The sequence below is a fragment of the Opisthocomus hoazin genome, chromosome Z, assembly GCF_030867145.1.
Source record: "Opisthocomus hoazin isolate bOpiHoa1 chromosome Z, bOpiHoa1.hap1, whole genome shotgun sequence".
Classification (NCBI taxonomy): domain Eukaryota; kingdom Metazoa; phylum Chordata; class Aves; order Opisthocomiformes; family Opisthocomidae; genus Opisthocomus; species Opisthocomus hoazin.
Genome location: NC_134454.1, coordinates 58,428,216 through 58,455,043, shown reverse-complemented (window position 1 = coordinate 58,455,043; position 26,828 = coordinate 58,428,216). Strand labels below are relative to the sequence as shown.

At 43.0% G+C, this 26,828-nt stretch overlaps 1 protein-coding gene across 2 annotated transcripts; it reads right to left on the bottom strand.

Moving 5' to 3' along the window:
* Positions 1 to 6,420: 6,420 nt before the first annotated feature.
* FKTN (fukutin) lies at positions 6,421 to 26,685 on the bottom strand. 2 transcript variants are annotated; one of them, XR_012761884.1, is made up of 10 exons: positions 26,499 to 26,685; positions 25,265 to 25,324; positions 22,096 to 22,299; positions 20,318 to 20,595; positions 18,941 to 19,073; positions 17,231 to 17,360; positions 16,007 to 16,140; positions 14,984 to 15,111; positions 10,180 to 11,085; positions 6,421 to 9,361 (listed from the first exon to the last, which is right to left on the bottom strand). XR_012761884.1 is itself a non-coding variant. In XM_075410851.1 (9 exons), the coding sequence occupies exons 1-9, from the start codon at positions 26,601 to 26,603 to the stop codon at positions 10,872 to 10,874; spliced, it is 1,386 nt and encodes a 461-aa protein (XP_075266966.1). In that variant the 5' UTR covers positions 26,604 to 26,685; the 3' UTR covers positions 6,421 to 10,871. The 2 variants fall into 2 exon arrangements, 1 of the variants encoding a protein (XP_075266966.1); XM_075410851.1 differs by having other exon boundaries at positions 6,421 to 11,085.
* Between the last annotated feature and the right edge of the window lie 143 nt (positions 26,686 to 26,828).

Here is a 26,828-nt window from a genome sequence, read left to right as displayed (position 1 = left end):
TGGCATCCCTTCCCTCAAGTGTATCAGCTGCAACACTCAGTTTGATGTCATCTGCTAACTTGCTGAAGGTGCCCTCAATCCCACTGTCAATGTCGCTCATTAAGATATTGGACAGTGCCAGTTCCAGTACAGACACTTGAGGGATACCATTTGTTACTGATCTCTATTTGAACATTGAGCTGTTGACTGAAGCTCTCTGGATGTGGACATCCAGCCAATTCCTTATCCTTCTCACAGTCTATCCATCAAACCCATAGCTCTCCAATTTAGCAATAAGGATGTTGTGAGGGATCCATCAAAGGCCTTACAGAAGTCAAGATAGATGCCACCAGTTGCGCTTCCCTCATCCACCAACACAGTCATTCCATCACAGCAGGCCACCAGATTAGTCAGGAACGATTTTCCCTTGGTGAAGCCACATTAGCTGTCTCTGATCACCTCCCTGTCACTCATATGCCTTGACATAGCATCCAGGACAATCTGTTCCACGATCTTACTCAGCATGGAGGTGAGGCTGACACGTTGGTAGTTTCTGGGGTCCTTGGTGTTACCCTTTTTAAAAATGGGCATGATGTTTCCCTTTTTCCAGTCACTGCAGACTTCACCTGATTGCCATGACTTATCAAATATGATGCACAGCAGCTTAGCAACTACAGCTGTCAGTTCTATTGTGACTCTGGGGTGCATCTCATCAGACCCCATGGACCTGTGTATATTCACTTTCCTCACATGGTCTCGAACCTTATCTTTTCGTACACTAGGAGGAACTTCCTTCCCCCACTCCCTGCCTTGAGGTTCAGGGGCTTGAGAGATGTGGAAAGAGAGATTACCAGAGAAAACTGGGGCAAAAAAGTTCTTCAGTACCTCGGCCTTCTCCATGTCTGTTATCACCATCTCCTGTTTTATTTATTATTCTGGGAACCAAAAAGAGGCAGCTTCCTGCCAAAACAAAATGGTGTCCACCTGCTGCAACTGCATAGCTTTGGCTGAAACCCAGACAGAAGTGATAAAAACGCTTTATGTGAACAGCTACACCCAGAATGACCTCCCAAGATCTGAAAGAGCTGCCCAGAACCAAAGTTGCATGGAACTCCACAACGCAGAAGTCCTCCTAGGGGTGTGGATGTCATGGGCGCAAGTGGGGCCAGCTCAATGAACTCTTCAAGCAATTAGCCATGTTACAAAAGGAACTTAACAGGCAGCACAGTATTCGGGAGTCTGAGCAAGAGATTGATGTGTGGTATTGTGCGCTGTGACAAGCTCAGCGACAGCCCTGACTGAAGTCTTGCAAAGGGAAGGTAAGCTTGCTTCCAACCCTGAACTGACAGACTCAACTAACTCGGAAGACAAGGGAGACTGAACTCTTGTCTTTCCTCAAGGAGAGAAGGAATTTCCCCCTTCCTCCCCCCTGAAGTGTCTCTGTGTAACAGATATGATGCCCTAAGGTTGGAGACTGAAGAGGCACACAAGACACACAAGACCCTCGAAAGGTCAACCGTGCAAAGCTGGTCCAGCCACCCACCTGCACTAGAACCGGTGCCATCAGAATAGTATGTAGAGTGTTAGTAATTGGAGACTCGTTGCTGAGTGGCACTGAAGTGCCCATTTGTTGTCCAGACAACGTCTCTAGAGAAGTTTGCCGCCTGCCAGGAGCTAACATCCATCACAGAGGCTGCCAAGCCTGGTAAAGCCTGTGGACTATCACCTGTTCCTACTATTCCAAGTAGGGTTGAATGATGTTGCAAAGGCAACTCAGAAATATCAAGAGACCTCCTCAGAACAATGTTAAAGGGATTGGGAGCACAGGTGTTCTCCTCTATCCACCCCATCAGAGAAGGAGGTGCAAGAAAAAGGAGAAAAATTGAACAGGTGAATGACTGGATGCATAGCTGGTGCCATGCTCAAGGTCTTGGCTTTTACAGTCTTGGGCATACCTTTGAGAAACCTGGCCTGTTGACAGTTGATGGCGCTCAAATGACCAAGTGGGGCAAGAGTGTCCTGGGGAACAAGCTGGATGGACTTAGAGCTTTAAACTAGGTTTAGCAGGAGAAGGGAATGGAATTCTAAGCATTAGAGAAGAGCCAGGGGTTACCAAGACATTAGGAAACAACACCCGTCAATTGCCTCAAGGGATTTAGGGCAAACTCCTCTGAAAAGGTGATGTGCTCAACAGCCCAGCTTAGCTGACTCTATCAATAAACACAGCATGGGAGACAAACACAATGAGCTAGTAGCCACTGCCTAGATGGAAAGCTATGACCTGATTGCTATCACAGAAACTTGGTGGGATGAATCACACAAATGGAGTGCTGTGACTGACAGCTATAAACTATTCGGAAGGGACGGGCAGGGAAGGAGAGGTGGGGAAGTTGCCCTCTATGCCAAAGTCAGGATTCATTGAACACAAATGTCTTTGAAGAACAGTAATGCTCAGGTCGAGAGCTTATGGGGTGAAAATTTGAGACCAAGCCAACAAAGGAAACTTTGTGGTTGGTGTCTAGTACAGGCCACTCAATCAAGTACAGGAGGTCAATTAAGAGTTCTTTCTTCAACTGGAGGAAGCATCACACTCGCAAGCTCTGATCCTGATAGGGGACTGCAATCACTCAGATATCTGCTGGAAAAGCAGCAGAACAATGATGCTCACCAGTGTGGAAAAACTTATTGGAGAGGTGAAGAATGGAGGTAGCCTGGACTGCATCAATCATGCCCTGCTAGAATTCTCAATTGTGAGGTTACAGGATGGGTAAGAAGCAGAGGACCCTAAACCTCAGAAAGGCTAGTCATTGGGATCTCTTGGGAAACTGCCCTCAGACATGAAGGAGTAAACGAGAGCTAGGAGAGATATTTAAAGACATTTTTCTTAGGGCTCAAGAGCTCAATCCTAACATGCAAGCAGTTGGGCAGGAGAGACAGGAGGCCAGCTTGGCTGTGTCAAGACCTCTTAGCCAAACTAAAATACAAAACTAAAATCTGTAGGCAGTGGAGGCAGGGATACACATCCTGGAGAGATTATAGGCATACGGGCTTGGAGTGCAGGGAGGGGGATCAGGAAAGCCAAGGAACAGCTGGTGCTGAACTTGGCTAGGGACATAAAAAATAACAAGAAGGGTTTCTCCAGGTACATAGGACAACACAGGAAGATGCGAGAAACTATATTCCCCTGTGATCAGTGAAACGGGAGATCTGGCTACAACCAATGAGCAGAAGACTGAGAAGACTTTTTTGCCTTAGTCTTTACTGGCACGTGCTGTAGCCACGCTGCCCAATTCACAGAATGCAAAGGCAGGGACAGGGAGAATGAAGTACTGCCCACCTTTGGAGATGAGGTTCAAGACCATCTAAGGAGCCTGAAGGTGTATAAGTCCATGGGAGCTGACGAGATGCCTCCAAGGGTCCTGAGGGAACTGGCAGGTGAAGTTGCTAAGCCACTGTCATATTTGAAAAGTCACGGCAGACTGGTGAAGTTCCCAGTGACTGGAAAAGGGGAAACATCATGCCCGTTTTTAAAAAGGGAAAAAAATACCCCAGGGAACCACAGGTCAGTCAGTCTCACCTCTGTGCTCTACGAGATCATGGAGCAGATCCTCCTGGAAACTATGCTAAGGCACATGGAAAACAGAGAGGTGATTGGTGACAGCCAACACAGCTTCACTAAGGGCAAGTCATGTCTGACAAATCTGGTGGCCTTCTACAAGGAGGTTATGGCATTGGTGGATAAGGGAAGAACGAATTATGTCACCTACCTTGACTCATGCAAAGCATTTGATACCACTCCCCATAACATCCTTCTCTCTAAAATGGAAAGCCATGGGTTTGATGGATGGACCTCTCAGCGGATAAGGAATTGGTTGGATGGTCGCACTCAAAGAGTTGTGGTCAGTGGTTTGATGTCTGGCTGGAGACCAGTGACGAGTGGCATCTGACCAGTACTGTTTGATATCTTTGTCAGGGATGGGGACAGCAAGTTTGCAGATGAGACCAAGCTCAGTGGTGTGATTGATGCTCTAGAGGGAAGGGATGCCATTCAGACAGACCTTGACAGACTTCAGTGGTAGGCCTGTGTGAACCTCGTGAAGGTCAATGAGACCAAGTGCAATGTCCTGTAGCTGGTTTGGGGCAATCCCAAATATGGATACAGGCTGGGCAACAAGTGGACTGAGAGCAGCCCTAGGGAGAAGGACATGGGGCTATTGCTGGATGAAAAACTGAGTATGAGCTGGCAATGTGTTGTCGCAGCCCAAAAAGCCAATTGTATGCTGGGCTGCACCAAAAGAATTGTTGAGGGATGTGATTCTGCCCCTCTGCTCCGCTCTGGTGAGACCTCACCTGGAGTCTGGCGGCCAGCTCTGAGGCCCCCAGCATAAGGAAGACATGGACTTGTTGGAGTGGGTCCAGAGGAGGCCACAAAAATGATCAGAGGGATGGAACACCTCTCCTACAAGGAACGGCTGAGAGAGTTGTGGCTGTTCAGCCTGGAGAAGAGAAGGCTGCGAGGAGACCTTATTGCAGCATTTTACCACTTCAAGGGGACCTACAGGAAAGATGGGGAGGGACACTTTATCAGGGAGTGTAGTGACAGGATGAGGAGTAACAGTTTTACACCAAAAGAGGGTAGACTGGACATAAGAAAGAAATTCTTTACTGCAAGGGTGATGAGGCCCTGGCGCAGGTTGCCCAGAGAAGCCGTGGATACCCCATCCCTGGCAGTGTTCAAGGCCAGGCTGGATGGAGCTCTGAGCAAACCGGCCTAGAAGAAGGTGTACCTGCCCACGGCCGTCGGGGTGGAATTAGGTGATCCTTAAGGTCCCTTCCAACCCAAACCATTCTATGATTCTGTCAGGGAGATTGGGGGTGTACATTTTTATTAACCTTCCTTTTCTGACCAAAGGTACAGGGAAGATCTCATCAGTGTATATAAATACCTGAAGGGAGTGTGCAAAGAGGAATGAGCCAGTTTTTCTTCCAGTGGTGCTCCCTTATAAGACCAGAGACAATCAGCAAAAACTGAAACACAAGGAGGTTCCTCCCGAACATCAGGAAACACTTTCTCATTGTGAGGGTGACTGAGCACTGGCACAGGTTGCCCAGAGAGGCTGTGGAGTTTCCATCCCCGGAATATTCAAAACCCATCTGGACACAGTCCTGGGCAACAAGCTGTATGTGGCCTTGCTGGAGCAAGGGGGTTGGACCAGACGACCTCCAGAGGTCCCATTCAACCTACACCACTCCATGATCCTGGGATTTTGTCTCGACTTAGAGATCCATACCTACCTGTAAATTTCTATCCCAATGCTACCTGGCAAACCTGAACTTCCTGAAATAAGCACCATTAATCACTCTCAGGGCAGCAAACTAAACTTCTGGGAATAGCATCCCTAGCCTGCTAACACCATCCATGTATCGCACGAGATAAAGATGTTCCACTGGGTCTCTCAGCAGGCTGAACTGTCCAGGTCAAATACTGTTTAGATGTGACAAAACCCCCCCAAAAAGTAAGAAAATTAAGAAATAAAAAGAAAACAAAGAAATAAGAAAATAATTTCCTAAACTCGGTCGGGTCCTCTTGCAGGTAACAGCAAGAAGACATACAATCAAATCGTTTCTTCTAGACATTTACCAACCAACCACATTCTTGAAGGCCTCCAGGGGCAGAGATACTACGCCCTTCCCCAAACTATTACCCTCTCCTTAAATTCCCCAAACTTTCCCTATGGTCCAGTCTGATCTTCCTTGATGAAGCTGAAGCTTCTTCATTCTTGCATTATCAACCAAGTGAACACGATGGAGTACTCACCACATCCTTCTCAGCCCAGACAACCTCAGCTCTTTCAATGTTTCCTTGTAGGTGGTTTCCTACAGCCTATTTTCTCTCGACACTCCCCGAAACTGGTCCACCACCTTAACAGGTGATGGTCTGCACCGATCTCTACAAACCAGTTGAAATGTTGAGCACAGTACCAAACGTTTCCTTTCACTCTTCCTGCAGACGCTAGCACTCTTTCTGCATCCCACTTGGTTTCCTTTGGTCACAACGCCATCCTGTTACTGTGTATTCAGCCGTAACTCTGAACAGCTTTCTGTTTCAGCACTCACCTGAATAACTGCACAGTATGGTACTGTGTCAGACACACGGCTGCCACGAGTGGTGACAAGGTCCTATGCTCCTGCAGCCTGAAATACAGGGACACTGTACCCACTCACCTTCCAGCTAATTACTCTGATGACAAACGAAGGTGTTCAGAAGTTTTAGGGTCAGAAGAGGAACGTTATGAGCATGCAGTACGATCTGCAATGAACCAGGAATGACATTTCACCTAGTACAATCTGGATAAAATATTTGACTTCTCTTTTCAGCTGCAAGGAAGATTTATTTCAGGAAAACAGGCACAGCCACAACATCGTTAAGTTTCCCTCCTTTATGAACAAAACTTTCATTGTCCCTTGCTTTTTTCAAGGGGAAAGCTCTCACCCACGCCCCTTAATTACAGCAGTGACTTAGATTTGATGAGCCTCATTCAGCTCGTAACTCACGCGCCCTGCTGCAGTCTAAATCAATAGAATATTTATGAATAAAACTAGCCTCAGTGAAGAACTCACCATTAGGCAATCTAATGCTATTAAGCAAGATCATCAGCTGATGTAAATAGGCTGCTGGTACCTATTTACCAAAACAGAGATGCAGATTATTAAATACAAAGTGCTAGATAGTCTTCTGTGTGCTTGCATGCAGTTTCCCAAGTTCCTGCATTTTGTTCTGCAATACATAGTGCAATAGAATTACATGAAGAGAAAGAAAACAAACCCAAACAGTGAGGCAGCTGCCCCTAAATTTCTTGAACTGCTGCGTGAACTCAGAGAATTCTGCCAATGGATAATAAAGGGCAGAACTAAATTCCAGAAGGTCATTGCACTGTGACAAGCCAGTCCTCGGAAGGCAGCAAGGTAGCTGTATTATTACACAGATGTTACTCCTTTAACGTCTCATTCCTCTGTGCAAAACGAACAATTCCAACTGATAGTGCAAAGCAGAGACACTTTTTCTCTTGAGTTGACAAACTTTAAGACTTATGACAAAGGGAGAGAATTCTAAAGCGGCAAAGGATGCAAACTGTTTGTTCTTAACACCAGGAACCAGCACCTCTCAGACTCTATTTTGAGGCAAAGGGCGTAACAAAATCAGCTACTTACTTTTCATTTAGACAGCAGAGAAAGACTCGACCATATTTTCAGGACTCTCTCCTATTTGTATCATCATAGTTTTGTCCACCTTACATTTCTGACTTTAAAAGAAGAGTGGGGTGGAACATAGACAGGACCTTCTTCTATCAGAAGATTCCTTCTGGACAGATCAAAAGCATTGGCACGTCCCTCAGACACTCACTGCCCCGCACAGTCAAGCATCATCTGCCCTGTGCAGGAATTACAAGATTGTTCCACAACCTCTGTTTGGCTCAGACGTATCCTTCCCAAGAGCTGCACTGCACTTGTGTTGTAAACAATCGTATTTTTCAAGTGTTCAAGATGCTGCGGTTTCCTATCGTTTCCACAGCAGTGTGGCAATTCACCATCACCCCCAGTGTGTGCTCTACTATCCGATTCTAGAATTATCAAGTTTATTAAGCTCATACACAAACGATGATTCCAATTTCCATTTTGTACAAGCAGAAAGTTACTGAAAACTGCTACAGAATCATGGAAAATACGAACTCCCTCCAGCTGGAAGACAGGATTAACTACAGTCTATCCTGAACTACAGTCAGTCTTGGCTGACACTTGTCTGATTTGTTCTCAGAGACCCCCCCATAGTCAAAGGCTTCACACATTTCCACATATAAAATACTCCAGTACTTTATGCAGGTGACCTCAATTTGCGTTCCTCCCATCCCATTTACTGCTAATTCCTACCTATCACGGAAAGGGAGCACACATATACATTCCTTTTTGTAACCATCTTTTATGGCTTTTGAAAGTGGCTCTTTATGGTCCCTTCTCTTCAGGCAACCCTACTCTCTTCAGTCTTTCCTAGCAGTTGTTCCGGAGCTTTCAACATCTTGCTACCCTCTTCTCAGCTCACAGGCATTCCTTGAACAGGCTCTGCTATCTTAAACAGTGACACATAATGTAATGTGCTTTGTTTGCTACATGAAAGTCAAGGTACTTCGCATGTTGTTGCTTACGACCTTAAATGCATGTCATCAACAGAATTTAGAAGTTGCCCTCCTCTCCAGAGCACTTTCAAAATGAAGGTAGGTAGTAAGTTAGGAAGGTAACACAGAACTAAAATTAAGCATCCATTTTGGTTGAAGGAATTCAGGAGAACCTAACAGGAAACAAATGCCTAAATCTGTGTGTTTCCATGGGGAATGGCAAGACTTCAGCCTCACGGCCTTCAAAGCGCACCAGTTCTGTGACATCTACACCGCTCCTTGGGAGGAAACCCTACAAGCAGGAAACACGCGGTCAGGGCACTGCACAAAGCATGGCAGGAAACATACAGAAGTGTAACATGTTGCTGCGATCGCAGGATCCTTTTTTCTTCATATGGGCACCTGCTTTATTCCAAGTATCTTTGTTGTGTCCAAGTATCTTTATCAGAAAATAAAAGCTCACAATAGACAGTCAATAAGCAAGTGTAAGAAACAGTTCAAAATTTTGCTCTGTGCATTATGTCACAGTAACTGCAATGAAGTGTGTTAAATGCTGCACAAGATAACAAAACAAAGGATGAAACAACATCTTGAGCTGCAAATTAGACTCTCCTTCTTTTAATCAGTGTTAAATATACAGTTGTATCTTCTGAAGAGAAAATCTTATAACCTGAAGAATAACTTACAGGTCTAATCAACTATTTAATACATCCTCCCTTTCAGTAACACGCATTTTTTTCCATTAGTCTTTCCATCTGCAAAGTAAAAAATCTGACACGATTATAATTTTCTGATAGTATCTTTTCTGTCAGTCTTAAGCATCTATCACATCTGAAAAATTTAGAGGCTTATTGTACATTATTGAACAAAGAAATTCACAACAACAGAGTTCTGGACATGAAAACCCTAAGGACATTGGCTTTTTTCACTGTATGGAAAAAAATACAAAAAATTCTACCTGAGAAATTATCCCTTATGATGCAACGTTTACTTTATTAAGTGAATGGCATTAGCAGGATTTTACATCTCTCTGCTCTTAGTTGGGCAAAGCTAACGAAGTTACCAAACCAACTGAAGAGCCAGCACGACAGAAGCTGATTAATTTAATCCAGTGTTGCAGTGGCAGGAGACCGCTGGAACAGAGAGGACTGGCAGGAAAAAGCACGCGGCACGTTCCAGGAGAAAAACAGCAGGGAAGCCGCAGAGCACACCTGGAATGATACAGTAGTGAAACCGCTGCACAGCAGTAGCTATTTCATCTCTCCAGAACTGTACGCGTTTTCACACACAGCCAAAAACTGCAGATCAACAGAATGCAAACCACAGGCTCCTCGTAGCTCTACCCAGTAAAAGGTGGAAAAGCTGTACCCTACAGGTAGCCTTTCTGCTTCAGCAAGGAAAGAACAGATACAGGTTTGTTGCAAGTAAACATGAGCTCCACCCAGCACCTCAACACCGGTTCACAAGTACTCCTGGGTCTGTACCGGGTATTACAGCATCTCTAGTGCCCCTGTCTTCCCTGCACAGCGGGACTGGAACAAACCTGGACACATGCACTCGTATGAAAGCTATTACCTCTCTCCAAGACACCTGAAGAAGAAAGCTTACTTCGTTGACCAAAAGCACAAGCAGAAGCAGGAGGAAAGAGCTGACAGACTTCCACTCTCTTCCCACCCAAACCCCAATCTTACACTAACACTTCACTTGCAATTATGCTACAGCAAATCTGATGGAACAGCTGGTACTTGTATACACTTCTGCTTACATTTAGAGAAAAGAGCTGCACTTCTGCGAGATCCCTGTTCTGTGAGCCCACGTTAAACGGAAAAATATCAGTACTCCCATTTCTATCTCCTTTCTTAGGCAGGGACAGCTACAATTTTCTGAAATCTGGTCAAAACTCTTACATGGAGAACACACTAATTGGGATACCAGAACAAGAATACTTCTTTTTGCTTGGGAAAGACATCCCTGCGGCACACATCTTCATGTTCTTAAAAAAGGAAAAAAAAAAAAGCAGATAACATACCCTGTCATAATTGCATGCAGCAGTTAGTTCTTGAAAAACCCAACTGTTACTGGAAGATGTCCGAGGAGGATAGCTTCTGTTCATTTAGTATTACACCATTACCTAAAACCTCCTACGTGTAAAGCAGGTGGTTCACACAGGTTCTGTCTAACAGAAACATTTCACTCCCACAAGCAACCTGTTGCATACCATACGGATGTATCAGTCTCAAATTGTATTATTACCACATCATTTGAGGTACTCGCAACTCTGGTGTTAGAAGCTGAATATTCACAGGATCGCCTCTGAAAAACACAGGAACTTCTCTGGGATTTTTCCATCCTATACCTCTCAAACTTGAGAAGTGAACAGTCCAAAGGTTTTGGTGATCCCAGGAAAGTCTAAGCCACCTGGCCACTGTTTACATTTACACAGTCAGCTGCCCGTACACGTACTGCAACACTTCTTCTCTATTCCCTTTGCGCAGCTTTTCTTTCAGCTTCTCTTCTCTTCGGTTGCCTTTAATCTTTATCTACCTGGAAAATGCATGATGAAGGTGAGAAAAATACCTGTTAAGCAAAAAAAGGTACATGTCTCCTTAGGAAACAGATGAGAAGCTACAGCAGGAACAGATCTCGATGCCTTTGGGAAGTATGGTATTACAGAAGGACAGTTTCAAGGACAGTAGGCATGCTTTGTTGGCAATCAAGTGGTCAGAAGATCTGAATGACATCGTCCCACTCATCGACAGGCCAGACACCATTGTACTGCACGTTGGATGGTGAGCTCTTCCAGTCCCACGTCTTCACAGGAACCTTCCAGTCTGGGCCATAGTTGGCTTCAACGTACTGAAGGGTTTCACAGGGCACGTGTACCTTGAGTTCTACAAATTCAGTCCAACACAGAGTAAACTTTGGAAAGAGATACCTGTGTCATAACAAAAGAACACGGTCACTGGCAGAAGAATGAAATCCACCTCTAAATAAGTTCATGAAGAAAGCAAGCAACTGCAGCGAGTTGCCACGTAACATTTATAATATTTTTTTTTCTTATTTCACACACTTCCTAAGAAATATTATTTACATACTGGACAGAGGTGTCATTATCAACAGTAACTGGCTAACATTTGCCACATGTTCTTAGGAAGGAGAACTTCTAATTCTTTTGCTGCTTATTCCCGTATCATTCTGCCACCTATAGGAAATCACTTAGTCTGTCTCTACCCTTCCACTTACAAACTGCATTTAACAGTTACTTAATTTAGAAGGGTGTCAAGAGGATGACACATGTTATTTCATAGTGGAGATTTTGCTAAAAGCGGCAGTAAACACTTTATTACGAGTCAGGCCTTTTTAAAAACAAGTTTTTACCTTTCTTCAATCTCACGACATAAAGTAGGCAATTCCCCTTCAGCACCCATGTTTAAACATGGTGCCAGACTTGAAGCAGCTGTAAAGAATTTAGATACAGCTGCCACCCTGTACCTTCTGAAACCTTCTCGACCCATTCAAATTTTAAGACTAATTTATCCTACCAAACTGACTTTGTTCTGTATCTGCTGTTTTCTGCAGAAGGGCCAAATAAGCCCTACCTATAAGTATGCTTACACCAGCAGAAGCTCACAGGTAAATTTCACAGTTTGATCAGAATGACATCCTACAGGAGAACAGTGTCAGAGTCAATGTATAAAAGGGATCATAAAATTCCTTTCCACAGGTTAAAATGAAACCATATGCACTCTGACCTGTTGAAACAGAAGGTTAAAAGATCTGTGCATTTGCATGAATTAGAAACCCCATGTGTTCCTCCAAGCATAATTTTATTTCTAAGCGCTGAGCAAAGAGTTTCAGAAAATAAAACAACCTTGCTTTCATACTTTAAATGGAGGGAGAGAAAAAAGTGATCAAGCACTTTTGGATATATATGCAGAGACTACTGATCAGCTCTAAACTAAACCAAAAAGCAAAAAAATGCCAGCTACCAAGGGGATAACAGAATAAACAAACTTTATTAGTAGATCTATAATCATCAAATAGCTGTTCAGCTGTTATTAACTCAGAAAATCATTCATCTATCAGACCTGCAGTGGGCATGCATACACAAAAGCTATTAGCAAACCACTGAAACAAAATAAATAATATCCTTCAGAGAGTGACCGAATAATAATTCTAAGGAGGATGAACTAAACTACTATAATTTAAATAAACTAATCTGCAAAATAAAAAGTCAGCTGGATATTTCACCAGAATAATTATTTAACTATGATTAAAATCAAATGTTTATATTCACTGACAAAAAAGGTAGCTTTCAGTCATGCTTCACACTACCCACTCTTGTACTGCTCACCATTTTTTCTTCCAATTTCAGTCTCATCAATCTCTGGACATCGAAGTACTGAAAAGATTTTACGCTTACACAAAGTCCTCTGTGCTAAGAACCTACAGAATTCACTGATTTTAAGGATTAAAGCATACAATACAGATTTGATTCCCAGGTTCAGTTTTTGTAAATACTTATTCTCTGCTGAAGAATGCAACTGTCCAGCATTAATTTCATAAACAAATAGGAGGTCTCACTTGCTGCAGCTCCAAGACAAGATAAGGAGGATGTACGTGCTTGCTTGTGTCTAAAATGTGGAGGAAGTATTTGTGTACATGAAAATGCAAACATACAGCCAGACTTCTAAGGCTGAGAAACAAGCTCTCCAAGGAACAAGAGACTAAAAATGACTAATGAAAAATATTTTAGAGACTAAATTAGAAATACTTTCGTTCTTCATCCTTTTATTCAGAAAGATGAATAGAAAGGATGTCTGTGTAAATATTTGGCTTTCCGAAGAGAATGTCTTTTACCTTTCATTTTAAACAACATAAATATCTCGGAATAGATCTCCCACCCTTATCTGTGATGATCTAGTAGCAACCAGTATCTATTCCGATACCACACAAACAGCTGTTGAGATTCCTTTAAAATTGTTAAAAGTGGATTTAGGAGTCAGCATGATAAAATACTCATTCCTCTTTTGACTGACCTCCTCACTCCACCTTCCCCCACAACTTTGAAAGTGCTGAAGACTAAGCAAAATTGAGGGTCATTCTGGTATTGCAGGCATTCAGATCAAGTGTGCTAAATCATCACATCTCACAGCTAAAAGGCTGTGATCTTTCTTATTTTCTGATAAGGTATTTGGAATAATACATATCTGGAATTACTGGGCTAAGCATTCTGAACAGCCATGTTCTGTCAGGGCTCGGGGCCTTTACAATGGTAAACAAGCAGTTTTCTTATTCCTTTTCTATATGGATTAAGTACAGTAAACTTCACCTAAGAAACACCAGTTCAGAATTAGAGGCTTCCTTACGCTACTATGTCTACGCAAATTAGTTCTTACTGAACTAGAAAGCTGTATTTGTAAACTTTGAAAAAAATTACCACCAAAAATAAGTACTAGGCTACAAGAAAAGGAAAGTGTTTTATGAAAGCTGGAGTTCCAAAGGAGCTATAATATCCTAGGATACAGGAGATGCAGCATAGCACAGGTTCACATCTACCTTCTGTTCTCATGCATTGGACTAGTCATATCAAAAGGGGAAAAAAGCAGTTCTCAAGCACCCAAGGTCTGATGCTACAATGGAATTTTGAAAAAGCATGTCAACTCCGCTGGCACGGAAACAGCTATTGCAGTACAGACACAACAGAAGCACAAGGGAAAGGGATTTATTGGTCAGCTTCCTCCTCAAAATGCATCACACAAAATCCTCCAAAATCTTGTATGGAAAAACAGGCATTAAGCCTGCTCTGGAGAACTATGAAATTGTTGCTGTGTTCTAACAAAAATACTCTGCAGCATAACATGTTTACTGTGGGAATATTCCAAGTGCTCTTCCTTTCGTTTGTTTGTAAGTGTGCCTTTTGACTCTGGTCAAAATATTTTCCTCAATCTTTGTTCATAATTTCAGAACAAAGATAACTAAGACAACGACTCAGACATTGTCACCATCTGGAAGACAGTGTTCACCAAGTTCCCATTAGCTAAATACAAGCAAACACAGTTCAGCCAAAATACGAGAGACAATGATATCCTGTAGAAGTGAACAAGGTTTTCAACTAGTCTGCAACTGTCTCTTTCCGAGCTAAGATGGGTGATGGAAAGAAACAAATCTAATTATCAAAACCTATACTCAGTTTGCTGAGTAGATTAGGAAGCTGTTGTACTTATTTGCTGATTTAATATTGAAAGGTATGAAGCAAGATATGTGGGATCCTATTTAAAATGCCATGAACAACAAGAAGGTCTGCAGTAGTCATCTGTGTTACTGTCACAACATTACAGTCAATAAAGTATTCCAAATCACTACCACAAAATCCAAAGCTATGTGGTTTACTTTGCAAGGACAGTTGAGGCTTTCTGCCGTAACGCTCTTGTCTTTATGATAGACGCTGAGAGATTTGTTTTTTAGCTGCAAAATTAGTTTGTGTAACAAGCACAGTTTTAGAGACTTCTTTCTTATCTTAGCTATTTATTTAAATCAGAGCTTGTCACAGTCCAGATAAGATCTGCTTGATACAAGACACGGCAGCATTGCTTTCAATTTCATGAGAGAACTGACGTCGTCCAGCACCTCTCTGGTAAGGCATGGTACTGTTCTCTTTCTACTTCTCTGGTCTCAAAGCGCAAAATCTCCACTGATTCTCCTTTGGTAACTGCCTTTCCCACAAACAGCACAGACTTTGCCAGGCAACAACACACAACACACAAAATGCCAACACTAAACACTAAATTGTTCAATTTCTTTCCTGTTAGAAGTACAAATCCAGTTCATACTTAAATTTTTTGCCCGATTTGGCCTGAGTTCCTCCATTCCATATGTGGTCGTCCTCTTCATAGAAGAAAAAAATATCAAGTTTCACATCATCTTCACCCTGGAAAGAGAGTTCCAAGCTGTCTTCTACCTGCAAGACAAAAATACACACTGTATATACTCATAAAAACACATGGTTACTTATGCAGGTTTCAGAAAACAAATTTATTTTGGTCTAGTATGCAGAGTGACTCCTATCTTAACTGAAGAAAATACACTAATACTGCAATTTCTTAAATTTCTGGGTTTTTTTTAATGTCTTGAGAGCATTGGAAATTTGCCACACCCCAGTGACACTACCTTCTCTTTCCTCCCTTTAGCCCCAAAAGCTTCGGGACAATTTCCTTGTCCTCTGTCACAAGCAAAACAAGCTCAGTGAATAAACACCTGGCAGGTGTCTTCACTCAACATGCTTCTTCTGTGATAAAACATTCACTAGCACCAGTAATGATGTATCACTTAAACTGGGGTTGAACCTTCATACTCCTGTAATTTTGTTTCTTTTCTCTACCATTCTGCAGCCTACACTCCGAAAAAGCTCAGTAAAGATCCACATAAGCTAATGATGAACAAGCCCAGTGCCTACCTCAAGCCATCCTTCCATTTCTGCTAGTTTCATATGCAGGGGCTACAGATCTTCTGAGAGCTACCACCAGTCCTCCCATGTAACTCTACCTTGATTCTTAAGTTTCCCTACCACCCTTGACACAGATTACAGCCCTTTAAAACTTATTAAAAACTTTTTCTAAGGTGGAATTCAGACTCCCCAAACTGGACTGAAGCTATTAAGAAGGGTATTTTCCCACACGCTGTCCAAGAGAAGACACAAAAATCAACAAGAGTATATGTTTAGGTAAAACACTAATACGTAAATGTCTGCTGAGGAGTCTTCAGATACCCACTTCTACGTAAGTGATCTGCAGCTGTACTCAAACTTAGGAATCTACTGGAAGACACAGGAAACAAATTGTTCACTATCGATGTACCTTGCCAAATTTGTGCTTCAGTGGTAAACCTGCTTTCTGAAAGGCTGGAATGATATCTGCTTTGTAGTCCGTTATAAAGACTCCCAAATCCACATCTTTGCTATGAGGAATGACATTGCACTGTCTATACCAGCCTGAGGGGGGAAAAAAAAGAAAAACTGGTTAATTCAGGAACATGAGAAATGTACCAACAGAACAAAAGCAACATAAAAATGAACTGCCATAAGGTCAGCACGCAGAGATCTTTGAATGAAGCCACAAACAAGACTTCTGCCTTTCTCTAGTATGAAATGAACCACATCAAAGAAAACAAACATTACTGAACTTATAGCCAGCTCTTTGCTCCAGAAAGCCAAGAATGAGAGAAAACTCTAACTCTTCCAAAAATAATGTATCTTCAGTTTTCTAATCTAAACGTCTTTAAAGAAAATTAGTCTTTACCCTGGCGCAAATCTAATCAGCAACAGTTACAGGGCTACAGCTGTGCTTTTAATTCAAAACTATTTTTTTAAATAGTATCTGAGATGTTAATCATCTTTCAAACACCAATGCCAAACAGTACGACAAGAAGTGGGACATCCTTTTGTCTTTTTCATTAAAGCAGCTTTTACCAACTGTTCGTTCAGAAAATTGTATTCCCCAGGACTCAACAAATGCAAGTCAAATATGCACACAGATGAGTTTTCACAGCCCATTTCAATAATAAAAGAATCTTCACCAGTGATAAGATACTTCTATCTTTAGCTTGCAATACCTACTCCAATAGGCTGACATCTTACTACAAGGATGTATTTTAAAATAAATACATAAATGTAAACTATATTTTTAAAATCACTGATAAGCACCAAACTGCATGGAAAGCTAAATCAAGTGGGAGCCTATCTGGACAGCAGAAGTATGTGCCCATTGCTGTGTTTTCCAGCTAGCATTTCAGTAAATTCCAAGTCAAGCTGATTACTTTCTAAGCAGTGATCAACGCAACACAGATAATGGCTAGCAACATTAAATGTTTCACTGGAAATCTGCTCAGCATCTCCAAGGCTCAGGTTTCTGAAGAAACGGCACTTTTTCAGGAGCAAAAAGGCCTATTTCAATACCTCTAATGCCACGTACTGTCTTCCAACCCGGCATGTTTAACCTCACCTGGAATCACAAGCAATTGAGGATGAAATGTTTAAAATTTCCGGTGAGTTTAAAAATGCAACATAACACAAATGTTTTTACCAAGGCATGTTCCACTGCTCAGCCAGAACTTTACTCCTAAGTTGTCCAGTGTCAGGGCAGCCAGATGGAGCAAGGATTTTGCTTTTTTTCTGAATTCCACTGCATCAGGAGAGGCATCATCAGGATACAGCTGGAAGGCAAAGGAAGAGTAACCCAGCTATTGTCAGAGAGCAAACTTGTCTCTTCATTATTCAGTGTCCTAAGAAAAAACGACCGTTAAAAATTTACTTAGCTAAAATCTGGGCAGTACCTGTTTTCACATATACAGCCCAGTTCAAGAGCACGCACTAGAACGACAAATTAAAACGTAAACTCTGAAACATCAATCTTCAGTTTTGCTAAGCTAGGAGAATGTGAAACTTCAGTAAAACAGAGTAAGAATATATGCATTAGGCACTGATTCTCAGCGCTGGGCAACACCACAGATGAACCCCAGCTCTGCACATGCTGAAGCCCACACTCCGAGCCCTGGGGGACGACAGGGACCGACTGAGGGTCCCTCCCGGCACACCGGTTTATCTGGCGCCATCAAGTGACACAAAGGATGTTGGCAACTTCTGCCACAGAGCAGGAACAATGCCAACAGAAAATCACACCCATCTTCCAGCTACAGCTGCAGCGAGGTCTCCTGTGAACGCAAAGCCAAATGCAACACCGCAGTCTGGGCAAAAATTACCAAATCAACCGCAGGAACAACACACCACTCAGCTTCACAGCTGATTCCAGTAAGAACTCCCGGGCAACAAACAGCTGAAATGAATACTTAACTTCTAAAACAGATGCCAGCTGCTTATTTCAATATTAAAGCTCCAGCAAAGTTCGATATACCTTCCGAGGCATGTTTTCTCTGTCTGTGGTCACTACTGCCTGAGGTTTTAGAGCTGAAGTGGAGCATGCTTATAATTTCTGTCTTTCACAGGTGAACTGACAACACACAGGTACCCTTGGGTATAGCAACCCTCCTGCTACAAGTACGGGGAGCTACAGCCCACTAGACTGAAGAAGGATGGTCTTCCCTTCCCGGAGAAATGCATTCCCCAAGACCTCAAATGTCCGAAGAATGGAACCTCTAGAGTCTTCTTTTTTCTCCTTCCATGAAATCAGAGACGGCTCAAGTTCTATGACCTGATTCTGACTCCACAGTCTTAACTGTGGTAACTCTTGACCCCTTTATATCTTGATCCTTTTCAGGTTAGAACAAAATGCTCCCCATACTGCAGAAGAAAGTGTTCTGCTTCCTGCTAAATCAGGTAGCAATATTCTAAAAATAATGCTCTAAATAGTGGTGAAAATGTTAGCTTTCAGAGTCAAAAAGCAATTAAATAAGTCCTTTTGGAATGAATCTACCATTTCGAATAAACCAAATTGGGAACATGGAACTGCAGCACATGGTTCAAAAGAATATGAAATTAAATACTACTCAGAACTTTGTGAGAACTATGGACATGTTGGTTATCTCTTCTTTTCAAAGTTTTGGAAAATGAAAAAAAAATGCACTGACACATAAAAACGACAGACCATGATTCTCAGTTAAAGTTTTAGTTTTACTACCACTTACTGATCTCTGCAGATTGAGTTTCAGAGGCTGTATTTAGCTGTATGTATGTTAACATTCGCATCTAGGTAAAAAACAGTGAAGGGTTTGTAGGCCTGGGTCAATCAGCGAGAACATACATGACATCTCAGGCACATGACCTGACTACCACTAACCTGAAAGAAAGCCCGAGCTTCTCTGTACCTACATTCAAGAAACCTAGAGTGTGACATCTCCTCCAGAAAACTGGACGGATTTTTTGGAATTTGAACTTTTAAGTCGTCAATGGAAACAAGCAGAAGTTCTGGCCTGCAGGGAAAGAAAGATGACACATTACCCCATTCAATTCCTTTACAAACCAGAAGCCGCTTTTTCATCTAGCTCAGGTTAAAATCTTAATGCATACTACCAGCAGCGATTCCTCTGTCCAAAATGACTATAACAGAAAAGCAGCAAGAGCTTCAACAAATTCCACACACGCTTCAAAATTCTGTTTAAAAAGAAGTTCTAGGCCTGTAAGCCCATGGTTAGTCAGATCACTGGTTCCTTTACTGACTCATGACTTGCACTGAGTCTGTTCATACCATTCTATGATTCCATAACCTGTACAGCTTCCACGTTTTAAAAGGAAGAAAGAATGGTGTCAGTTTTAAGGAAAAAGTTAAACATTTATTTTCACCTGTGAAACGTCTGACTGTTTTTCTCTGATTTATGGCATATATATATACCCCACAGGAACACTGTTCTCAAATCCCAGTGGTACGTGCTTGGCTTTGAAAATAGTGACAAGAGTTGCCATGACCTATATTTCCTGAAACACTGCTATTGAAAGCACTGTAAGAAAAGGCAGACATTTACAGTAACTTCACCAACGTAATGCAAAGTTTAAGCATAAGACTATGGACAAATACCACCACCAATTCAAACTTCCATGCAAGAAAGGAGTCCCCTCAGCACGCTATGAGGACAGGTTAAATGCAACAGTTGGCATACATCTCTGTGCTACAAGTGTCACCTCTCTTTATTCACGTTCTTTTAACACTGATTATTTGGACTGCTACTGAATGGATTTCTCTTGCTTCCCCTTTTCATGTAATGTTCCATATCCATATTCAGCTTTTGGATACAAGTATCTATCAGCTAGTACTAAATCTCTTGTCACTTCTACTTTACTTCTGTGTTGATAGTACAGATGGCTATCAACAGACTTCAAACTTTTAAATATATCAATGTTAAACCACTGACTCTAGCAGAAGATCCTTTTGATACACTCAACCTCAGTCATGACTCCTCTGCCTGCTTCGATCTGGCTACACAGCAACCTCCTCTAAAATGTAGTTCTTAATTTATAAAGTGTGGGAAGCTCTTGTTTTCGGATAAATAGAAGTGGATTTACCTTCACACCTTAATTCACCTGCACTTTGAGGGCTGAACCATACACGAGCTAAATTTTACAACCTGACTTTCAGAAAGAGACTCATTGTATACACAGGCAAAAGATGTTATTTCGGAAGTGCCATTACGGCTTTTTCCCTCCTCTGTTTTGAACTCACTTTACATACGCCCCAGGGTAGCGACCAAAGTGAAGTTTCCGGAAAGGCACAAACTTTCTGTCCATATGTTGCTTGAGTCTCAGGGGTCCATGCCAGAGATAATTACCACTTCTCTCATAGAAGACCACCAGATGAATGGCATGAGATGCCAGTTTAAATATGTAGTGCAAGGGAATTTCAACCCCAGACAGGTCATCCATCCCATCCAAGCGAGGGTCCTTGTTTATAATCTTTAGCCACTGGAACCCCATTTTCTCAGCAGTTCTAAAAAGGCCCACCTAAAAATGAAACAGAGGAAGAGACAGAAAGAGAGGGAGAGAGAGAGAAGCTAAAGATTAGAGAAACCAAAACTGAATGCTAAATGCTTATTATTTACTGACATTATTCCCGATTTTCATTTTCTAATCAGACTTCAGCACAAACTACTCAAAAATTTCTCAGACCTTAAAGATCAGCAACCACAAGCAATTCCAGCCACCGTATTTCCTTGCCTTAAATTCTGTCCCTCAAACTATTCAATCAAACAAGAAATAAATGCTGTAAGCCATGCTTGGACCAGGTTTGCTCCTTGCCACAGCACCCTCCTCTGCATCGTCAAACTGTTCTCTACAGTTATTCTTGTGCTGAACTTCGTGTTCGTAAGTCCTTCAGTAATGATAACCTTAATACAAAAAAGATTACTGCAAAATATCTTTTATGATGTACATAAATATTTGTCTAAATCTCACCAAACACCAAACATTGCATTAGGTTAACAGGCTTTCCTATTTCCATAGAAAAAGGGAATTAAATTCTGGCTGATAAGAAAAGAACCAACCAGCATACGAAGACTCTTTCAGTTTCCCCCCTTGAACTGTTTTATACAGGCAGATCAGCTTCTACTCTGGATGCTACAGATACTATCAATGAGCCACAAAGGAATGGGGAGGTGGATTTATATTAGTGTGCTGCCACATAACCTTATTCTCAGTTTCTTTAATTTCTTTACAGCTATGGGTAAAACAACTGCCTGATCAGACCCAGTGTGCCACCACTCTTAACTTGAGTGGGACTGCTTCAGCAAAATAGTCACAGACCATTTTAATGTCTTCTGTTTGTTTTTTTTTTTTTAAAAAAAGTGTTTGTCACTTTAGTATCTTTAGTCTGTATCAATTAATCTGATAAATATTTCCATATGACACTTAAGTGACGAAATAATCACAGATTCCAATTTGTCCATCACATGCTACACCTCTCTTTTTAACACATCCATTTAAAACTCTCAGAACACCAAAGAAAAGCAGAAATATCAATACACTAAGCGACAAAATAAAATGGTGTTAAGTACAAAGATACACTACAAGAAATGGAAAACAGCAGACTGTGATAATCTTTCCAGTCTTGTGACATCAATACCTGCATTTCCTCCTTGATAGATCCCCAAACTCAAAACTTATTACAGCTGTACTTCCATCACAGGCTTAATGTTTTCCTTCTTCCTTTCTAAATGCCCACTTCTCTTTTCTGTTTGGCATGGCCTCTTACTACAAGTGTTTATGAATATTGCAGACAGCTTCTAAAAACTTTCAGTCATCTGTAAATGACTTTTAATGCATCCAGGCTAGTGCCTGGATACCTTTTACTTTTAAAAAAAGTTTCCTGTATATAATAACTTTACTAGATTCCCCCATGATGAATTCAGAGGCCTTAACACAAACATGAAAGCATTACGTCACACAACCATAGAACAGCTGAATGCATTACAAGACACAAATGTAAACTGAAGAAAAGGCACTTACTTCATGTTTCCATGTCTTGTCCAGTAGCGCAAATGTAGTAAAGTCTCGCGGAGCACAGAAATACTTGCATTCTGGACTAGGGCCATCAGGAGAACTTCTGATCTGCTCAATGTCTTTACCAACCAGTCCCAGAATCAAAGGATCGATCAAATACACTGGTATATTGTGACTGGATATTAAACCTAGGAACTTCCTAACCACATGCTGTTTGACAGAGGATAAAATTAGAAGTTAGAAACAGCATCTTTAAGCATACAAAGTTTAATACATTAAAACTCTTTGACAGAAGCAGAAAAACCCAACCTATTGACAGAAGGAAATCCTATCTCCCAATACATTTTCTGAGCGTGCACTTTACTTCCATGAACAATCGTGGAAATGGAAATTTTCTCTTTCAGAAAAACAGGCTGCTCTCAGGCTTGCCAGGTCTCTAAGACCAGAGTGAAAATAACCTTTCAGCTTCAATTAGAACTTTCTACAAGGTAAAGCACTCTAACTCTAGAGTGCTAGACTTGAGAACGACTCTTAGCTTCTCTCCAGCTCTAGACTGAGCTGGAAAGCACTTGAATAAACCACAGATTATAGAATGAGATGTGATGTATGCGTGGGTGCTGTCAGAGCTGGCTGGTGTCATTCAGAGGCTGCTCTGCAGCATTTTGAAAGGCCACGGTGGTCAGCAGCTGTTCCTCAAGTCTGAGAAAAGGCAGATCTCATGTCATCTTCAAATAGGAGGACCTGCGGAACTCTGGTCACCTGAATCTCAGTCCCTAGGAAGCTTCTGGAGCAAAAGCTCCTGGAAAGTCACACGCAAGCACATGAAGGACCAGCACGCGATTACAAAAGCCACCCAAAGGCAAACTGCATCTAATAACACTGACTGCCTTTGAAGAAGTCTGTGGGCAAGGCAAGAGGAAGGGACACTGTTCACACCTTGGCATTAGCAAGGCTTTTGACCCACTCCCAGACAGTATGCCCAAACCTCAGGCACGATGCCTGCTGTACATGAAGAGTGATTCAGTGAGCAGGTAGGAAGTGAGTGCTGTCCAGTCTTTGGACACTAGTGTACCCAGGGCACTCAATCGTGGCAACACTGCATAACAGGTTAAAAGCAGTAGAAAGAAAGTCCTGCGCCTAACAAGAGGATTTATTAACTTCACTCAGTGGAGAATTTTAATCAAGTACATTTAGATGTCCATGGCACACAGAAGATTTACACCAATCATAGCCACCCTGCTATTAAAAATGTAGTTGACGTACTTAACTGCAACAGTTAAATTTAATGACTTAAAGTACCATTCTAATTAGAAAAAAACCGCTTGTTTATAACAGCACTGTCAGGCTTTATGTCTGTTACATCCCAAGGTTTCTAGGAGATATGCGATAAGGGAAAACAACAGCCTACTGCCCAAGCCACCTGCCCAGCAGGCTGACCCTGGCTTCCTAACTGAACCTCTGACCTTCGTCCTGCCCAGCTGCTGAGCCTGCTCAGCCAGACTCCGCAGGCCAACCGCCAGTTCTGGCACAGCACTTTGGCTTCAGAGGGATGTGAAAACGTGAAGACAACACACACAATTTAGACAGCAGCACTACATGTGCTGTACAGGCAGAAGCAAGGCCACCATCTTAGTGATTCCAGCTATAAGGAGCAGAGAGGCAAGTGATGTGCTAGCACAGGAAAAATTTCTTTACTGAAAGAGTGGTCAGGCGTTGGTAGAGGCTGCCCAGGGAAGTGGTGGAGTCGCCATCCCTGGAGGTGTTCAAAAAATGTGCAGATACAGTACTTCAGGACATGGTTTAGCAGGCATGGTGGTGTTGGGTTGATGGTTGGACTTGATGATCTTAGAGGTCTTTTCCAACCTTAATAATTCTATGATTCTATGATTAGTTCTGTAACTAAAAACTAGCAGATCAGAGTGATGAACAGAAGCAAATCTTGGCAAAAACATCTATGGTCCGTGTCTGTGTCCCCGTCCCCCCCCCCCACCCAATTCTCCACGGAAACAGATGCACTTAGTTGCAACTCAAATAGCTGGCAGAAAGAGATGGTGATGATGTCAAGCAGCTAAGAGAAATGCATTCAGATAGCATATATTGAACTCATCACGCAGGGACCCTGTAGAAAGTTTGGAGTGCAACAGGTCCGTGGCAAGACCATGGAGCATTCTGCTTTGTTACTAATGATCTCGTAATATCAAGTTAAAGCTTAATGTGAACTCTGTCCACAGACTGTCAGTTTGGAAGCCCACTGTGACCACACCACATAACACTGGATTATTGCCAAGAACAGCTCTTAACCAGAGCACCTTTCCTCTTGCTCAGCAGAAACTAGGCATTTTAAATTACTATTTTGCTAACTGGCAAGATTATCATATCACCTCCAAAGTGAAAGCCAGCCAGCTCCCAGCACATCATTCTCTTTACCCATCTGTGCCATTTTTCCACTGGGAGATCTGTTAACAGAAGACTTCTGTAAAAGTGTTTCCAAACAAATGCTAACAACAAATATCATAACTCAGCTTCTGATTCCCCGACGCCAATGTGATGTTTCGGTTGCACTCAAGCCTGCAAACGTTAAGACACAAAAAAAAATACCCCATTTCAAAGTATCTAATGGCACTCCTAACATCGCTCCTGAACACTGGAACACAGCAACCGGTAAATGCTGAAATGTAACATTTTCCTGCTTTTGAAGAGCTTTATCATCCAAGCAAGTAACAAAAAACACTGAGCAGCAGGCTAAACAACTGGAGCAAGCAAAGGGATATTCTGTGACCCGAGACGTGCAGCCAATTCTCTCACCGTGCCACTACTGACTATCAAACAAGCCGCATGTCAAATAAGCCGCTCTTCAACACACAGTCTGAAAGGACACAAAAGCCTGGATCAAAACTTCTAAATCAGAAAGAACAACTTCTGCTTCTTAAAACATTAACACTACTAAGGACTGCACAGACGAAGGCTCCTAAACTGTAACCATTTTTCTATTCCATTTTAAGCTGATGCTTTTAAACACTTCATAACTTCACCCAGTGAAGAAAGCATCGCTTAGTCCTTAAGACTAGAAAATCCCCAGTGAAGAGGAGAGAGAACTGGCCCCTGAGTCTGCAATTACATGCGAGTTCTCTGGGACCTGCAGAAGAAGCGTATGAACCAACGATGTTATACATACCCATCTGGTGCTGTCTTGGCCTGACTGGCTTCCTCTGACTTTGGAAAAAACCGCTCCATTCTACAAAAACCAAAGAAGGGGAGAGGAAGAGAGAAAGAAAAGAAGTAAGTTTTGGTTGAAACCCTGCTTAGGATTTCTTAGCAGGACATTCAGGGGCATTTATCCAGTCAGCACTCTATGATCGTGGCTGTGGTTACGCCTCTGGTCACTCAACCACAGTACTGAATGTGAATTCATAAACAGTGCTCCAGCTTAGTGTGTTTAGCAGGACAATGCAAGCCTTGGGGACTTCCAAACATGGCAAGGATTACATGCTAAGGCCTCAGGCCTGTAAGTTAATACACCAGTAAATGTAAAATAGGAAGATAACAAACACAAACACTGTTAGGTGAATACCACCGGGGAAAGACAGCAGGACTATGCCTCAGTCTTTCCAGATGTAATCCTAGAGAATTAAATTTGGAAGAGAGTATATTCATACGATGAAGCCAAGGTGGGTTAGTGGCTCAGCTTCTGGCTTTTCAAAAGCATGAAGTATTTCTCATTCACAGGCTTGTTGTTTACAGTCAGAAACTGTAAGAAAGAAGTCACAGGCTGCGGTACCATGGAGCACGGAGACTGCCCGCGTTTATTAAGCACGTCCTCACCAAAAGAAAACTAAGTCAGGAAACATGACATCTGTGTAGTAGTTCTTTAAAAATAAAATGAGTTCCTCTGTCGAACCTGCACTGCAACTGTAAACTATGAAGCCATCAAAAAAAGAGTATTTCATTTATAGTAACATTTACCTCTTTTTTTTTTTTTTTTTCCATTACGGAAAACCAGACTCGGCTAAACATTCCCCGGGCAGTGTAACAGCAGGATTTAATCTGTAACATCCAGAACATCGTGAACGCTGAATCACAGAGTACTAAGGCAACCGCGGAAACCGCCGGGTTTTCTTTTAAAGCACCACGGCCGCTGAAAAAACCACAGCCGAGACACGCCGCCTCCCTCCCTCCCTGAGAAAAGCCCCAGGGCAGCGCTCCGTCTGACTCCACGCCCGGCAACAGCCGCTCAGCGAGGCGGGCACGGAGGCCCGCGCAGCCCACGGGCCTCGGCGGCTCGGCCTCGCCACTGCCACCGCCGCTTCGGGCCCGGCGGGGCGCCTCCGGCTGACCCAGCCCAGGCCGCCGGCCCACGGCCTGGCCGCGCCGCCGCCGAAGGGCTCCGCAGGCGGCGGCCGCCCTCTCACCTTCTGCGCCAGGTAGAGCTTGTAATAGCACAGCTGGAAGAGGAGGAAAACCAGGCTGGCCAGAGAAAGGAGCGCCAGGACCGCGTTCTTGTTGATCTTCTGCATCGGTCCGCGGGGCGCCCTCGGTCACCGCCGGGAAGCGGCGCGCCGCCGATCATCGTCCGCGGCCCCGCGGCTGCCCCCCGCGCGCCGCGCCGGCAGAGAGCATCGGGCCGCCGAGCCAGGCCGCACGTCCCGCAGCCAGCAGGCCCCGGCCGGGCGCCGCCCCACGGGTGCACCGCGGTGGGGGCTCGGCGACGGGACGCCCGGGGACCGCCGCCCGCGCCGGGC